Source organism: Indicator indicator, chromosome 32 (assembly GCF_027791375.1).
Source record: "Indicator indicator isolate 239-I01 chromosome 32, UM_Iind_1.1, whole genome shotgun sequence".
In the NCBI taxonomy this organism is placed as follows: Eukaryota; Metazoa; Chordata; class Aves; order Piciformes; family Indicatoridae; genus Indicator; species Indicator indicator.
Genome location: NC_072041.1, coordinates 6,681,398 through 6,698,734, shown reverse-complemented (window position 1 = coordinate 6,698,734; position 17,337 = coordinate 6,681,398). Strand labels below are relative to the sequence as shown.

At 56.7% G+C, this 17,337-nt stretch overlaps 2 protein-coding genes across 2 annotated transcripts; one reads left to right on the top strand and one right to left on the bottom strand.

Moving 5' to 3' along the window:
- Positions 1-1,762: 1,762 nt before the first annotated feature.
- LOC128977535 (phospholipase A2, membrane associated-like) lies at positions 1,763-4,331 on the bottom strand. Its single transcript, XM_054395095.1, has 4 exons — positions 4,289-4,331; positions 2,870-3,014; positions 2,534-2,640; positions 1,763-1,908 (listed from the first exon to the last, which is right to left on the bottom strand). Exons 1-4 carry the CDS (start codon positions 4,323-4,325, stop codon positions 1,763-1,765), a joined length of 435 nt encoding a protein of 144 aa, XP_054251070.1. The 5' UTR covers positions 4,326-4,331.
- Positions 4,332-16,054: 11,723 nt separating this feature from the next.
- UBXN10 (UBX domain protein 10) lies at positions 16,055-16,909 on the top strand. The gene has a single exon (XM_054395099.1). The coding sequence runs from the start codon at positions 16,055-16,057 to the stop codon at positions 16,907-16,909; it is 855 nt and encodes a 284-aa protein (XP_054251074.1).
- The last annotated feature ends 428 nt before the right edge of the window (positions 16,910-17,337 follow it).

The following is a 17,337-nucleotide window of genomic DNA, read 5'->3' as shown; positions in this document are numbered from 1 at the left end:
ATGGGAATGGGGTGGCAGAAGGGTGGGGAAAAGCGAAATGAAGGGAAAGGAAGAAAAGTTGAAGGAAGGAGCAGCCCCTGAGGGCTGTGGGCTGCAGCCCACCACTCTGCTTCTGGGCTGGCATCCCAGCTAGCCTGGCTTTTCCTCCTGCTTTCCAGCATGGATCCCTCTCCCCACAGCTTCTGGTTAAAGGAGGAAAAGGAGGAAAAGCTTCTCCTCCATCCCTGCTTACCTCGGGAAAGCCTCCACCTGCTCTCAGGACCCCGCAGCCAGCAGGACTTGCTTTATATAGGGCTTGCTCCCTCCTGTGGGATGGGTGTTTCACCCAGAAGCTGCTGACTGGGCCCTTCTGCAGAAGGCCAAGTGCCATCCTTCCTCTTCCCAGGAATTCAAGAAATACCCCCAGCACCCTGGCACCGTGCCCCACGCACGGGGGCTGGGGCTGGCTGGGGTGAGCTGGCCAAGCCGCAGCATCTCCACCCCGAGGAGGAAGCCCACACTCTGCCCCCAGCTGGAGATGCCTCCAGGGCCTTTTTTTTTTTTTCTAGCATCACAGTGGTGTGCTGGGGGAGGGGGAAAACAAAACCCTGAGTCGGCTTCTGCAGCCCGGCAGCAGCCGCCCAGGGTCTGAAGGGGGCTCCAAGAAGGCTGCAGAGGGACCGTGGGCAAAAGGCTGCAGGGGCAGGACCAGGGGCAATGGTTGGAAATGAGAGCAGAGGAGATTTAGATGGGATGGGAGGAACAAGTTCTGAACCGTGAGGGTGGTGCAACACTGCAACAGGTTGCCCAGGGAGGGAGTCGAGGTCCCAGCCCTGGAGGTACTCAAGGTGAGGCTGCAGAGGGCTCTGGGCAGCCTGATTAGTGGAGGATGTCCCTGCTGACTGCAGGGGGGGTTGGACAGGATGCCCTTTGGAGGTCCCTTCCAGCCCAAACCATTCTATGAGTGAGGCAGATTTGGGCTCCTCAAGGTCTGGCAGGGTCTGGGGGATGTCCTTTGGCCATGCTGTGGAGGTGAGTTCTGGCTTCTTTCCAAGGAAGTTCTTCACAATGAGGGCAGTGAAACACTGGAACAGGCTGCCCAGAGAGGTGGTGGAAGCCAAATCCCTGGAGACATTCAAGGCCAAACTAGATGTGGCCCTGAGCACACTGTGGATCATCTCTGTGGCCTCCTCTGGACTCTCTCCAGCAGCTCTGTGTCCTTCTCCTGCTGGGAACACCAGAACTGGAGGCAGGATTGGAGGTGAGGTCTGAGCAGAGCAGAGCCAAGGGGCAGAATCCAGAGCCAAGGGGCAGAATCCAGAGCCAAGGGGCAGAATCCCCTCTCCTGCCCTGCTGCCCACACTCCTCTGGCTGCAGCCCAGCACACAGCTGCCTGCTGGGCTGCATGAGGGCACTGCTGGCTCCTGGGGAGCTGTTCAGCACCCAACACCCCCAAGGCTCTTTCTCCAGGACTGCCCTCAACAAACCTGCCCACAGATGCCCCCATTCCAGACAAAGCACCCCAGAGAATCCTTCTGAACACCTTTTATTGAGTCATCTTTGCTGGGAAACGACATGAGAGAAGAGAAGGGGAAGGAACAGCACAGGGGCAGCTGCTGTGCCTCTGGGGGCGCTGGGGGAAGTCCATCTGTGACCTCTCCTCACCCCAAGCCACCTCGAAGGGAGCCTTGGTGGCTCCAGGTCTGTTCAGTCCCCACCCTCAGGCTGCAGCAAGGGGTAAAACCAGTCCCACCCTGCAAAGCTGGGCACAGATTGGCCTCCCTCAGCACTGCAGTTTGCTTCCTCTGCACCTCAGCCTGAAGTAGAAGCGGTAGGAGTCGTTGTAGGATTCCAGAGTGCTGGCAAAGCAGGAAGCCACCTCCTTGTCACACAGGCAGGTCTCTCTCCTGCACCAGCTCTGCTCTTTACCTGTGTGTGGGGGGCAAACACAGTGCTCTCAGGTGGCTTTGCTGGCTGCCAGCAGCCATGGGGTCCCCTCAGGCCACCCCAATGGCCAGGGGAAGTGCCCAGGGAGGCTCCAGGCTGCCTGTGCCCCTCACAATGCTCATTTATTTATCATGCCCTGTGTCCACCCCCCCAGCTGAGCACCAGGCTGGGTTTGTCCCCAGGGGGATGCCCTCCCATGTGCCCTGCTCTGGGGCTGGGGTGTTGTGGGGAGCAGTGCTGGTTCCCCACCTCTGTGGGACCCAATGCCTGAAGGGTTGGTTTGTTTTTTTTTTTTACAAGAAAGGTGGGGAGGGACTCTTCCCAAGGGCAAGAGGGACTGGACTGAAGCTGGGAGAGGGGAGATTGAGTCTGGAGATTAGGGGGCAATGCTTTATAGAGTGAGGGTGGGGAGACAGTGGCACAGGTTGCCCAGGGAGGCTGTGGCTGCCCCTTCCCTGGAGGTGTTCAAGGCCAGGCTGGATGAGGTCTTGAGCAACCTGGGCTGGGGGGAGGTGTCCCAGGCCAGGGCAGGGGGGCTGGAACTGGCTGATCTTGAAGGTCCCTTCCAAGCCAAGGCATTCAGTGGTTGCATTCTGGCAGTACTCACTGCAGACGATGTCTCCCTCGGCACTGCTGAAGTGGTAGGGGGTGACCAGGGGGCTGCACTCGCCCTCCCTCAGCCTCCTGTAGCAGCAGTCGTGTGCCTGGCAGCAGCTGGGGGAGACACCACATCGAAGTGCTGCCCTGTAAGCCTCCCTCACCGCACTTGGAGCTTCCTCTGAGGGTCCAGCTCAAATTTCAGGGCGGGGGGAAAAGGTAGCAGCGAGACGAGGCTGGGGCATGGCTCAGCCCTCCCCTCTCAGAGCACAGCACCAGAGGCTGCTTTTGTGAGGAGGTTTTGGGGGGCTGGGGCAGGGAGTGGAGATGCTCTGCAGGTACTCACCGGTCCGTCGGGTCCACTGGGGTCCCTCTGCCCCCGATGCCACAGAAGCAGCCGTACCAGCTGTAGGAGAGGAGAGCACTTCTCCCTGTGGTTGTCTTGATCATCTGCTCCAGTTCCAGAACGCTGCTGTCAGCTGGCAGCAGCCCTGAAAGAAGGACAGAAGGACAGAGGTGACTGTGGGGCAGGGGGCTGAATAAAGTCTGGGGTTGCTGGATGCTGATCCTGCCAGGGCTGTGAACCATGAGAAGCTCCAGGAGGATGTCTGCTTTCTGCAGCCTCCCAGTTCCCAGGGTCACAGAATCGTGGAATTGTCAGGGTTTAAAGAAAAAAAAAAAAAAGCTTCTGGGAAGCTTCTCAGCTGAAGTTTCTCTGGCACCTTGCAAGCCTCTGCTGCCTTGCTGGACTGAAGTCTTTCATTGTCTCTTTCCTTTGACAAAAATCAACCAGCTTGCCCATAGAGGTGACTGTGCAAGGTACTGGGCTTGTGGCAGTACCCTGAGAGCTGCTCCTGATCTTTGCTTGCAACTGATCAAAGAATTGTTACCTACAGCTTCTGTTTTTCACCTAAATTAGGGTGCCAAGCATCCCAGTTCTGTGGGTCAGAACAAACCACCACTGATCCAGAGTCACCTCTGTAAAAGCAGAGAGAATCATAGAATCACAGAATTGTCAGGGTTGGAAGGGAGCTCAAGGCTCAGCCACTTCCAACCCCCCTGCCATGGGCAGGGACACCTCACACCACAGCAGGTTGCTCACAGCCACATCCAGCCTGGCTGCAAAAACCTCCAGGGATGAGGCTTCCACCACCTCCCTGGGCAACCTGTGCCAGTCTCTCACCACCCTCATGGGGAGGAATTTCTTCCTAACATCCAATCTGAATCTCCCCACTTCTAGTTTTGCTCCATTCCCCCAGTCCTATCACTCCCTGACACCCTCAGAAGTCCCTCCCCAGCTTTCTTGGAGCCCCTTTCAGATACTGAGTGGTAAGAGGTGGAAGGGACCCCTGAAAAATCAACCAGTCCAACCCCACTGCCAGGGCAGGAGCACCTAGAGCAGGTCACACATCCAGGTGGGTTTGGAATCTCTCCAGAGAAGGAGACTCCACAACCTCTCTGGGGCTGCTCCAGTCTGGCAGAAGATGTCTCTGCTTGCTGGAGATGCAACCTTGCCAGGATCAGCTCAGGTGACAGCTGCAGGGCCCCTGGACATAAAAACTATGGACCTGGGCACCCCAAAGCTTCACTGTCACACAGAGCCCCAAGACTGCAGCACTGCTCTATGAAATGTTAGAGAGAAACAGCCAAATTGCAACAAAAGCCCCAAACCATGCACAAAGACTCAGGTGGGTTTGGGGTGGTTTTTCTTTTTGCCACCCAGATGGGATCCCAACCCAGCCCCAGTGAGCCTGGGGGCACTTACCACAAGCCAAGAGCACAGCAAAAAGGAGATTCTTCATCCTCAGGCTGGTCCTGGAGGAGGAAACCACAATGATGTGCCAGGAGCAGCACCCCAAGGGCAGGACTGACACTGCTCCTGTGCCCAGAGCTGGCTGGGGGCACCCTGGCAGCACCACAGGGTGATATGAAGGTCCCTGTGGATGCCCAGCATCGTGAAGGTCCCACAGCTGACTCCTGCTGGGGCCTTTTGGGTTGTGGTTTTGGGACCAGGGACGTTAGAGGGACGCTGATGGAGAAGCTCCCCCTCCTCAGGGTCCCACCAGCACCCCTCAAGCCAGCTGATGAACAAGAGGGCAACCAAACCCCCTCCTCTTTACCCTCCTACTTTCCTTATCCTCCTCAGCAGCTGATGAACAAGGGCAATCACCCCTCCTCTCCTTATCCTCTCTACTCCTTCCTATGCCTCCTCAAGCCAGCTGATGAACAAGAGGGCAATCAAACCCCTCCCTTACTCCTCTTACTCCTTCCTTATCCTCCTCGAGCACTGATGAACAGAGGGCAACCAAACCCCTCCTCTTTTTACTCCTCTCCTTACTCCTTTCCTTATTCCTCTCCTCAAGCCAGCTGATGAACAAGAGGGCAACCAAACCCCCTCCTCTTTTTACTCCTCTCCTTACTCCTTTCCTTATTCCTCTCCTCAAGCCAGCTGATGAAACAAGAGGGCAATCAAACCCCCTCCTCTCCTTACTCCTCTTCTTACCCCTCTCCTGAAGCCAGCTGGTGAAACAAGAGGACAACCCAAACCCCCTCCTCTTTTTACTCCTCTCCTCACCCCTCTCCTCAAGCCAGCTAATGAAACAAGAGGGCAACCCAAACCCCCTCATCTCCTCACCCCTCTCCTCACTCCTCACCCCTCTCCTCACCCCTCTCCTCAAGCCAGCTAATGAAACAAGAGGGCAACCCAAGCCCCCTCCTCTCCTCACCCCTCTCCTCACACCAGCTAATGAAACACGAGGGCAACCCAAGCCCCCTCCTCTCCTTACCCCAGCTGGGCCTGGCAGCTCCCCGCCCCCTGCCTGAGTGGGTGGCTTTATATGTTGGGGGAGGTCCAACCCTCCTCTGCCCATGCTGATGGTGCAATTTGTCACCCCGGGGCTCCTGCTGCTGAGCCCAGGGCCCTCATCCTTCTCCTCTGAAGGAACTCGAGTCCCCTCCACCGTCTCACCTTCTGCTCCCTGCCCAGGCATGACGCTGGCAGAACCTTGGCATCGTGCAGCTCCTGGCTGAGGCCAGCCAAGGGGGTTGGGGGCTGGGGTTTGGGGGCTGAAAGGTCATGGCAAAAGAGGTTTGTGGCCAGGAGGTGCTGAGCTGGCACTGCAGAGCTTGGTGGATCCTTGTTTCTGCCACAGAGGTGGCATTTGGGCACCACAGAGGTGGCATTTGGGCACCACAGAGTGGCACTTGGGCATCAGAGAGGGCACTTGGGCACCAGAGAGTGGCATTTGGGTACCACAGAGTGGCACTTGGGCCCCACAGAGTGGCACTTGGGCCCCACAGAATGACACTTGAGCACCACTGAGTGGCATTTGGGCACCACTGAGTGGCATTTGGGCACCACAGAGGGCACTTGGGCACCACAGAATGGCACTTGGGCACCACAGAGTGGCACTTGGGCACCACAGAATGACACTTGAGCACCACTGAGTGGCATTTGGGCACCACTGAGTGGCATTTGGGCACCACAGAGGGCACTTGGGCACCACAGAATGACACTTGAGCACCACTGAGTGGCATTTGGGCACCACTGAGTGGCATTTGGGCACCACAGAGGGCACTTGGGCACCACAGAATGACACTTGAGCACCACTGAGTGGCATTTGGGCACCACTGAGTGGCATTTGGACACCACAGAGGGCATTTGGGCACTACAGAGTGGCACTTGGGTCCCACAGAGGTGGCACTTGGGCCATGAGTGGGTGCTTGCTTTTGCCAACTCACGCTCTGCACCCTCCCTCCGAGGTGGTTTCCCTTGGGATACTTCCCTGCTATAGCCCCCCCCCAGATCCCTGTCTGCATCCCAACCTGCCCACACCTGAGTGCAAGGGAGCCAAGGGTTGCATTTTGGGGGGGTCTGCAGCTTGCCAGCCCTGCCCTCAGGGCACAGGAGACTCCAGGGGCTGGTGGGGGACAGGGTCACAAGATCACAGCCCCGTGGGGTTTCCCCCGTGGAGAGCCGACTTGGAATGCTTTGGGAAGAGGTCATTAAATCAGCACAGCTGAGAGGTTGCTGGAAAAGAGCCCGAGGGAGGCAGAAGAGCAGAGGAGATAAGGAACAAAAGCTCTTATCGGTGTGGTGAAACCGCAGGGCTAGAGAGCAAACAGGAGGACAAAGGAGCAGCATCAGCCCTGCCCTGGGGGCATCAGCTGCTGGGAAAGGGAATGCAGCAGGGGACAGGGGTGGGGGGGTGAGGAAACTGGGCACTGGGGTCGCTTTGGGGCTCCTCACTCCAAGGAGGAGTTCTGCTCCTAACAGCAGACTCCTGCCAGTCTGCCTAGGGCAGCAGAAAGCCCAGAGCCAGCCCCAGGAGAAGGGCTGCCAAGGTCACAACTGCAGGAGCAGCCTCTTTGCTTTGCCATAGAGCTGTGGCAATGACCTGAGTAACCTCAGAGGGTGGGAGCTGCACCCCCAGCCTGGGCTTGGCCATGGGGAGGTGGGGCCAGGTGTGCCCAGTTCCTGACTCAGCACTGCAGAGGCTGCACCTCCAAGTCTGGATCAGTGTTTGAGGTGTTGAGGTGAGCTCAGTTCAGAAATTCAAGCACTGGGGGCAGTTTTGGTGCCCTCACTGCAAGAAGGACATTGAGGAGCTGGAGAAGGGCCAGAGAAGGTCCAGAGAAGGGCAACCAAGCTGGGGAAGGGTCTGGGGAACAGGGCTGGGGAAGGGTCTGGGGAACAGGGCTGGGGAAGGTCCAGGGAAGGGCAACCAAGCCGGGGAAGGGGCTGGGGAACAGGGCTGGAGAAGGTCCAGAGAAGGGCAACCAAGCTGGGGAAGGGTCTGGGGAACAGGGCTGGGGGAGGGGAGCTGGGGTTGATCAGCCTGGAGAAGAGGAGGCTGAGGGGAGACCTCCTGGGTCTCTACAGCTCCCTGAAAGGAGGTTGGAGTGAGGTGGGGCTTGGTCTTTTCTCCCCAGTATCAGGTGATAGAACAAGAAGCAATGGCCTGGAATTGTGCCAGGGGAGCTTTTAGGTTGGACATAGAGGAACAGGCAGTGGAACACTGGAGGTGGTGGAGTGCCCATCCCTGGAGGCCTCCAAGGAATGTGTGGCCATGGCACTTGGGGATGTGGTTTAGTGGCCATGGTGGGGTTGGGTTGCTGCTTGGACTGGATGGTCTCAGAGAGCTTTTCCAACCCAAACAATTCTATGCCTCCATGAAATGATGGCCCCAGTTTGGGTATTTGCTGTGGAGTTTGGTCAAACCTGCGTGAAAGGCACAGTCTGGGGGTTCAAAATGGAGACCCAAGGGCTGGAATCATGCAGCTTGGGGATCCACAGGTGGCTTTTAACCAAATCCTCTCATTTTAAGCTCTCTCTCTCTGCAGAGGATCTCAGGGGAGTGACCCCACAAAGCTAAACTCTCTTTTCCACCAAGCCACCAACCCAGGGCTTGCAAACCACCCCTGGCAGTTATGAGCTATGGAATTATGGAATCTTTCAGCCTTCCTGTGGAGCAAAGAGAGGGATCAGGATCTCAGGTAGTGACAGGATTAGGAGGAATGGAACAAAGCTGGAAGTGGGAGGTTCAGGCTGGATGTGAGGAAGAAGTTCTTCCCCATGAGAGTGGTGAGAGCCTGGAATGGGTTGTCCAGGGAGGTGGTTGAGGCTCCATCCCTGGAGGTGTTTAAGGCCAGGCTGGATGAGGCTGTGGCCAGCCTGCTGTAGTGTGAGGTGTCCCTGGCCATGGCAGAGGGGTTGGAACTGGCTGAGCCTTGTGGTCCCTTCCAACCCTGCCTGATTCTCTGACTCTATGATTCTGTGGTTCTATGATTCTATGATCCCTGATTCCATGATTCCATGAGTCTATGATTCTATGATTCCATGGTTCTATGGTTCTATGATTCCATGATTCCATGATACTATGGTTCTATGATTCTATGATTCCATGATTCTATGATTTTATGATTCCATGGTTCCATGATTCTATGGTTCTATAATTCTATGATTCCATGGTTCCATGACTCTCTGATTCCATGACTGATTCCATGACTCTCTGATTCCATGACTGCATGACTCTCCATGATTCCATGATTCTATGATTCCATGATTCTATGACTCTCTGATTCCATGATTCTATGATTTTATGATTCCATGGTTCCATGATTCTATGGTTCTATAATTCTATGATTCCATGGTTCCATGACTCTCTGATTCCATGACTGATTCCATGACTCTCTGATTCCATGACTGCATGACTCTATGATTCCATGATTCTATGACTCTCTGATTCCATGATTCCATGATTCCATGATCCACTCACACATCTCTTTGTTGCTTGGGGGCCTTCTTCAAATGCAAACGTGCCCAAGGCTTTGATCTGCAAATGGTGCCTTGGGTGTGACTTTGCTGACCACCCCGTGGATGGGACCAGCTGACAGACAATGATTTTTCCTCCCTTTTTAGTCAGGGCCTTGATCTCCTCCCAGCTGCAGGGCAGATGCATTATCTGCAGTTATTTATTGCCCTTTGGTAGGCAGCTGGCAGTGGGAGAAGCATCTGGGTAAATAAGAGTGGCTTTAAAAAGGGATTAAGAGGGAGAGATGGAAATGTCAGCAGTTGTGTGGCGTGTTCCCACCAGGAAAACCTCCCTCAGGGATCCTTTATAGCCTGAGGGGGGATGAGGGAGGCTCCCTGTCAGCTGCAGCTCTTCTACCACCCAGGCTTAGGAAGTCCTCCAGAGAAGCCGTGTTAGGTCCCTGGGATGATCTTGTGCATAAAAGTACAATTTTTATTTTAATGTCTTGTTTGTTTGGGGTTTATTTATTAAGGGTTGTCAGGAAAAAAAAAAAAAAAAACCCACGAGTTATTTTGTGCTCAGTGCTTGCTCAAGCGAAGCTCTTTCAGTCCCACCAGTGTCACACTCACGCCACAGGGAAGTGCAAACACAAAGAGGAACTTTCTTTAATGTGAGGCTGCTGGAGGCCTGGAGCAGGCTGCCCAGAGAGGTTGTGGAGTCTCCTTCTCTGGAGAGCTTCCAAACCCACCTGTGGATGTGTTCCTGGGTGCCCTAGGTGGTCCTGATTTGGCAGGGGGGGGTTGGACTGGATGAGAGGGCTGGAGCTGCTCTGCTATGAAGAGACTGAAAGAGTTGGGGCTGTTCAGTCTGGAGAAGAGAAGGCTCCCAGGAGACCTTCTTGTGGCCTTCCAGGATCTGAAGGGGGCTCCAAGAAAGCTGGGGAGGGACTTTTGAGGGTGTCAGGTAGTGACAGGACTGAGGGGGATGGAATAAAGCTGGAATTGGAGAGATTCAGGCTGGATGTGAGGAAGAAGTTCTTCCCCATGAGAGTGGTGAGAGCCTGGAATGGGTTGTCCAGGGAGGTGGTTGAGGCTCCATCCCTGGAGGTGTTTGCAGCCAGGCTGGATGAGGCTCTGGCCAGGCTGCTCTAGTGTGAGGTGTCCCTGGCCATGGCAGGGGGGTTGGAACTGGCTGCTCCTTGTGGTCCCTTCCAACCCTGACTGATTCTCTGATCTCCAGGGGTCTCTTCCCAACCCCTAACACCCTGTTGAAAACCCAGTCCTGCGGTGCCCACCCTGCTGCCTTTGCTCAGCAGAAGGAGAAATGTTGTGGGTTTAAACTTTCAGGCTTAAAGAAAAAGGCTTTTTGGTACTCAAGCAGGGTGACAACAGTGCTTTGGGTGAGATGAGGAACTGAGTTTCTGTGGAAGGGGAGCAGACAACCTCAGTACCACGCTTAACCAACAGGGGCTGGAGCAGCTGTTGGGGCCAGGAACCTGCTGCCACCCAGCTCCATCTCCCTTGTGCCCCTCAGGATGCAGCCTTCAGCCCCACAGGAGCTGAGGGAACTGCCCCTGCACTCCGACAGCACATCCTGTCCCAGTGCAGAGCCTGCACAGGGCACAGCAGCTCAAGCATGTCCCTCCTGTATGCACCAGGGTGTGATGGCTGTCCCCAGACATGGAGATGTGCCCTGGGAACACACTGGGACACCCTGGCTGTGCATGATCAGGTTCCACCCCTCAGTTCCACACTGGGACACCCTGGCTGTCCCCAGACCTTGTCCCACCCTCAGTTCCACACTGGGACACCCTGGCTGTCCCCAGACCTTGTTCCACCCCTCAGTTCCACACTGGGACACCCTGGCTGTCCCCAGAATCTGTTCCACCCTCAGTTCCACACTGGGACACCCTGGCTGTCCCCAGACCTTGTCCCACCCTCAGTTCCACACTGGGACACCCTGGCTGTCCCCAGACCTTGTCCCACCCTCAGTTCCACACTGGGACACCCTGGCTGTCCCCAGACCTTGTTCCACCCCTCAGTTCCACACTGGGACACCCTGGCTGTCCCCAGAATCTGTTCCACCCTCAGTTCCACACTGGGACACCCTGGCTGTCCCCAGACTTTGTCCCAACCTCAGTTCCACACTGGGACACCCTGGCTGTCCCCAGAATCTGTTCCACCCTCAGTTCCACACTGGGACACCCTGGCTGTCCCCAGAACTTGTCCCACCCTCAGTTCCACACTGGGACACCCTGGCTGTCCCCAGACCTTGTCCCAACCTCAGTTCCACACTGGGACACCCTGGCTGTCCCCAGACCTTGTCCCACCCTCAGTTCCACACTGGGACACCCTGGCTGTCCCCACACCTTGTCCCATCCTCAGTCCCACATCAGGACGCCGCAGCTATCCCCGAGCCCACCCCCAAGGCGCTCTTCGCTCCGCCCCCACGGCGCTGTACGTGTCCCGGGGGGCGGTGCCTCGCCCGGGGCGCAGTCCTCCGGCCCCACCCCGGCGGCTGGAGGGCCGCCAGCCGCTCGGGACGCTCTGCCCTCCGTGTCTCGGTGGTTCTAGGGCGGGGCCTGCCGCCAGACCGGAAGTGGATTCGTCGCCGTGGCAACACTGCGAGTGTTTGGCGGCGGGCGCGGGAGGCCCGAGGCGGCAGGTGAGGGGCGGCGGGAGCGGGACCTGGCGGTGCGGCTGGGTTATAGGTCCGAAGGTCTAGATGTGGGGCAAAGGCCTGGCTGTGGAGGTGAGCTATAGGGTCCGGGCCTGGCTGTGGGGCCGAGTTGTAAGGCCCAAGGTCTAGAAGTAGGGCAAGGGGCTGGCTGTGGAGGTTGATTATAGGGTCAGGGCCTGGCTGTGGAGGTTCATTATAGGGTCAGGACCTGGCTGTGGATGTGGGTTATAGGGTCAGGGGCTGGCTGTGGGTGTGGGTTATAGCTCAAGGGCCTGGCTGTGGATGTAGGTTATAGGGTCAGGACCTGGCTGTGGAGGTTCATTATAGGGTCAGGACCTGGCTGTGGGTGTGGGTTATAGGGTTAGGGCCTGGCTGTGGGTGTAGGCTATAAGGTCAGGGCCTGGCTGTGGGTGTGGGTTATAGGGTCAGGGCCTGGCTGTGGGTGTGGGTTATAAGGTCAGGGCCTGGCTGTGGGTGTAGGTTATAGGGTCAGGGCCTGGCTGTGGGTGTAGGTTATAGGGTCAGGGCCTGGCTGTGGGTGTGGGTTATAGGGTCAGGGCCTGGTTGTGGAGGTTCATTATAGGGTCAGGACCTGGCTGTGGGTGTGGGTTATAGGGTCAGGGCCTGGCTGTGGGTGTGGGTTACAGGGTCAGGGCCTGGCTGTGGGTGTGGGTTACAGGGTCAGGGCCTGGCTGTGGGTGTGGGTTACAGGGTCAGGGCCTGGCTGTGGGTGTGGGTTATAGGGTCAGGGCCTGGCTGTGGGTGTAGGTTATAGGGTCAGGGCCTGGCTGTGGGTGTGGGTTATAGGGTCAGGGCCTGGGTGTGGAGGTTCATTATAGGGTCAGGGCCTGGCTGTGGGTGTGGGTTATAGGGTCAGGGCCTGGCTGTGGAGGTTCATTATAGGGTCAGGGCCTGGCTGTGGGTGTGGGTTATAGGGTCAGGGCCTGGCTGTGGAGGTTCATTATAGGGTCAGGGCCTGGCTGTGGGTGTAGGTTATAGGGTCAGGGCCTGGCTGTGGAGGTTCATTATAGGGTCAGGGCCTGGCTGTGGGTGTGGGTTATAGGGTCAGGGCCTGGGTGTGGAGGTTCATTACAGGGTCAGGGCCTGGCTGTGGGTGTGGGTTATAGGGTCAGGGCCTGGGTGTGGAGGTTCATTACAGGGTCAGGGCCTGGCTGTGGGTGTGGGTTATAGGGTCAGGGCCTGGGTGTGGAGGTTCATTATAGGGTCAGTGCCTGGCTGTGGGTGTAGGTTATAGGGTCAGGGCCTGGCTGTGGAGGTTCATTATAGGGTCAGGGCCTGGCTGTGGGTGTGGGTTATAGGGTCAGGGCCTGGCTGTGGAGGTTCATTATAGGGTCAGGGCCTGGCTGTGGGTGTGGGTTATAGGGTCAGGGCCTGGGTGTGGAGGTTCATTATAGGGTCAGGGCCTGGCTGTGGGTGTGGGTTATAGGGTCAGGGCCTGGCTGTGGGTGTGGGTTATAGGGTCAGGGCCTGGCTGTGGAGGTTCATTATAGGGTCAGGGCCTGGCTGTGGGTGTAGGTTATAGGGTCAGGGCCTGGCTGTGGGTGTGGGTTATAGGGTCAGGGCCTGGCTGTGGAGGTTCATTATAGGGTCAGGGCCTGGCTGTGGGTGTGGGTTACAGGGTCAGGGCCTGGCTGTGGGTGTGGGTTACAGGGTCAGGGCCTGGCTGTGGGTGTGGGTTACAGGGTCAGGGCCTGGCTGTGGGTGTAGGTTATAGGGTCAGGGCCTGGCTGTGGGTGTGGGTTATAGGGTCAGGGCCTGGGTGTGGAGGTTCATTATAGGGTCAGGGCCTGGCTGTGGGTGTGGGTTATAGGGTCAGGGCCTGGCTGTGGGTGTGGGTTACAGGGTCAGGGCCTGGCTGTGGGTGTGGGTTATAGGGTCAGGGCCTGGCTGTGGGTGTGGGTTATAGGGTCAGGGCCTGGCTGTGGGTGTGGGTTATAGGGTCAGGGCCTGGCTGTGGGTGTGGGTTATAGGGTCAGGGCCTGGCTGTGGGTGTGGGTTATAGGGTCAGGGCCTGGCTGTGGGTGTGGGTTATAGGGTCAGGGCCTGGCTGTGGGTGTGGGTTATAGGGTCAGGGCCTGGCTGTGGGTGTGGGTTATAGGGTCAGGGCCTGGCTGTGGGTGTAGGTTATAGGGTCAGGACCTGGCTGTGGAGGTTCATTATAGCGTCAGGGCCTGGCTGTGGGGCCAAGGCCTGTGCTGCAGGGGCAGACTGTAGGCCCCAGAGCCGACTTTAGGGCTAGGGCTTGGCTGTGGGGCTGTGGAATTAGGTTATAGGGCCTGGCTGTGGGGCCCTGCCCACACAGGACTAGGTTTAGCTGTGAGGCTGAGGCCAGGCTCTGGCGTTGAAGGCTCTGCCATTGGGCTGGAGCTGTGCTGTAGGGCCAGGCTCTGGGGTCACCGTGTTTGTGGGCAGCCATGGCTAAAGCCCTCCTTGACTACAGTTCCCCATCCCCAACCCCTCCCCCAGGCACCCAGATGTAAACCCCACCATATTTAACCAGCAGCTTATGGTAAATGTCTAATATAACCCCTGATGAGGTGGTACAGACCCTTGGCCAGCAAGATCCTGCTGTGGCTTCTGGCAGGTTGGTTGTTCTTTGATTCTTTATAGACTCTTTATCCTTATTTGGGATATCTGACAAGTGCTCCAATGTGCTTGGGACTTCCAGTTCAGAGGATGCCAAGCTACAGTGTGTTGCCTTGGAGTTTATTTGTTAGAGGCAATACACAAAAGGCACACCCCCACCCCCACCCTGCTCCCCGCTGTGGGCTCCTAGGAAACTTCTATGAGTCACTTGGGTGGCATGTCCCTGTCCATAGCTCAGCTCCAGGCTTGCAGAGGGACAGGTCCCTCTGTCTCCAAGTGCTGGTCAGGGCATGCTGGGACTCTGCCTTGGCTTTGCTCAGCCTTGGTTTGCTGAGTGTGTCCATTCTGAGGACATGGAATTGTTAGAGCAAGCCCAGAGGAGACCATGAAGATGATCAGAGGGCTGGAGAACCTCCCCTATAGGGACAGGCTGAAGGAGTTGAGGCTGTTCAGCCTGGAGAAGAGAAGGCTTCAGGAAGACCTTAGAGCAGCCTTCCAGTACCTGAAGGGGGTTCCAGGAGAGCTGGGGAGGGACTTTTGACAAAGGCATGGAGTGATAGAATGAGAGGTGATGGCTTCAAACTGGAAGAAGATGGATTTAGGTCAGAAATGAGGAAGAAATTCTTCCCCATAAGGGTGGTGAGGCACTGGAACAGGTTGCCCAGAGAAGCTGTGAAGGCTGCAAGCCTGAAAGTGTTGAAAACCAGGTTGGATGAGGCCCTTGGATGGGGTCTAGTAGAGATGTCCCTGCCCATGGCAGGGGGTTTGGAACTGGATGATCTTGAAGGTCCCTTTCACCCCAAACCATTTGGTGATTCCATGAATCCCAGGGTTAAGTAAGACATCCCTGGCCAAAGGGAGAACATCCCCAGTGACTCTTCCCTTCTGACTGGGCTTGGGGTGGTGAGCAGCAGTCAGGTCCAGTTTCATCACTGCTGGTGCCATCAACGTTGACACTTGTTTTGCCCCCCATGACAAACCCTGCTGTGCAAACCACAGGAAGGATGAGGTGTCACACTTCTCCAGAGTCATGTTGTGAGGTGGTGGCCTGGTTGTTTGGGCTGCTGGGCTGTGCTATCCTGCTGAAGCATGAGTGGTCTGAGCACAGCTTGAGCTGGGGAAACACACAGCCCAGCACAGAATCATTTTGGTTGGAAGAGATCCTCAAGCCCAACTGTTGACCCAGCACTGCCAGGTCACCACTAAACAGTGTCCCTCAGGTTTCATCTTTAATGGAGGTTGATGTCCATCTTTGCTAAGCAGCTTTTGCTCACGGAAGGCTGAAATGGGTTTCTTGGAATTGAATCAGAATTGTTCACAGATGTCTTACCCCAAAGGCCACAACAGGAACTTGAGCTGTCACTGCAGGAACAGCCAAAATGCCACCATTGGGCTCTGAACTTCACTCACTTCCCATTTGCAGTGAGTTTCTTAGCTTGAGAAAAAAACCAAAACATTCATTTCTGCTTTTCCCATGGAACACTTGAAGTTGGGAAGGGCATGACTTTGGCTCAGCTTTAACCAATTCCTGCCAGCACTGATAAATCCTCACACCCCACCACCTCCAACCTCACCATCCCTGCTCTGTGGGCTTGACACCACCAGGCTGGTGACTTATTTTTAGCTGCTGTGCATCACAGAAGTGGGAGCTGTGGGCAATGACGCTCTTGAGAAACTTTCTGGCCAGTTCCTTGTAACACAGAATCCTAGACTGGCTCAGGTTGGAAGGGACCTCGGAGATCATCTACTCCAACCTCCCTGCCATGGGCAGGGACACCTCTCAACTCGATTTGGCTGCTCAAGGCTTCATCCAGCCTGGCCTTGGAACACCTCCAGGGGGGAGGCATCCACAACCTCCCTGTCCCTAAACCTGTGGTTAGATTATCACTTTCACAGAACAGGTTGGAAAGGACCTTTAAAGATCATGCCATTCCCAGCTGGAACTGGAACATGTCCCTCTGCTGCCCCGTCCACAGGTGCCTTGAGAAGCAATGGCCACAGCAGCCCTCCTGAACTCGGCACCAGCTCGGCTCAGCTCCCCTCGGGGCACAGCAGCCCCTTCCTCCTGGGCAAACGCCGGCAGCATGCACGTCACCAGGCCAAAATCTGCCAAGGGCCGCAGGAGGCCGAGCTTCAGCTGCTCCCAGAGCCTGCGGGCCTGTCCTTGCCAAGTGCCACCGTCCTCACCAGCAGCGGCTCGCCAGGGCTTGGCAAACAGCCGCAGAGTCTTGGCCACAAACCCGGCGTGCCGGGCCGGCCGGCTGTCTCCTGGGGAGGTGCCAGCACTCCTGCAGCAAGTGCCTCTGAGGAGCTGCTCTTCCCTCAACAGGTACAGGGTGCTCCCCTCCATCGGCTGGAGAGGGGCCGTGGACCTGCTGGCCGAGCAAACCGACCGGCTGAGCGTGGGAGAGGGGCAGGAGGGCACTCCCCGAACCAGAGCTGCTGCTGGAGAGCAGGGGCCTGCCGGTGCCCTGTCAGAAAGGGCTGGTCCTGATGTGCAGTGTCCTCCTGAGAAGCCAGGAAGGAAAACGAGGCAGGAGAGCCCTCCAAGGCTGACTCTAGGTGTGGAAGAGTCGCCTGAAGAAGAGTCAGAGCTGCTGCTCGCAGTTCGATCTCCCTCTGGCCAGAGATTCCAGCACTGTTTCAAGCCCACTGACAGTCTCCGAACCGTCCTGGCCGTGGCTGAGCAGAAGACATCATCCAGATACAAACACTGCATCCTCGAAACGATGGAGGTGCCCCGGAGGAGCTTCTCTGACCTGACCAGGTCCCTCCAGGAGTGTGGGATCCTCCACAAGTCTGTGCTCTGCATCCGACTCAAGGGGCAGCGCGACCCAGACCTGTAGGTGCAGAGGCACCACCGGGGGTGGTTCTGCTGAGTGAGATACTGAACTTCTGATACTTGACCTCTCTTGGGCTTTTCTTCATCTCACCATCTTCCTCAGAGTCCCCTTTGAAGCAGACCTGTGTGTTGAGAGAGTATTTCAGGTGAAGCCACCTGTGCTGTAAGCAGCACCTTGTTCGCCTGTGCCATCACAAACTGCTACCTGAGTGCCACCAGCCTTTGGCCTTTTGAAACCTGTTGATGTTCTTCCTTGGAGACTGAGGTTTCTGGGATCTTTTCTATGTTTCAGGAAGGTAAATCACTTCCCAGAGTGAATCTGGATGCCTCTGCACCTGTTTGGGAAGGTGGAACTAGAAGTGGTTTACCTCTAGAGGAGCATCTTCAGCAGGTTGTCATCAGTTTTCTTCTTGAGAGTGACTGAAAAGGAGC

Coding starts and splice junctions, on each gene's coding strand:
- UBXN10 (XM_054395099.1), top strand. CDS start 16,055: ATGGCCACAGCAGCCCTCCTGAACTCGGCACCAGCTCGGCTCAGCTCC.
- LOC128977535 (XM_054395095.1), bottom strand. CDS start 4,325: ATGAAGAATCTCCTTTTTGCTGTGCTCTTGGCTTGTG. Junction 3,015..4,288: donor TGCTGTGCTCTTGGCTTGTG/GTAAGTGCCCCC, acceptor TCCTTCTTTCAG/GGCTGCTGCCAGCTGACAGC. Junction 2,641..2,869: donor CCAGTGGACCCGACGGACCG/GTGAGTACCTGC, acceptor TGTCTCCCCCAG/CTGCTGCCAGGCACACGACT.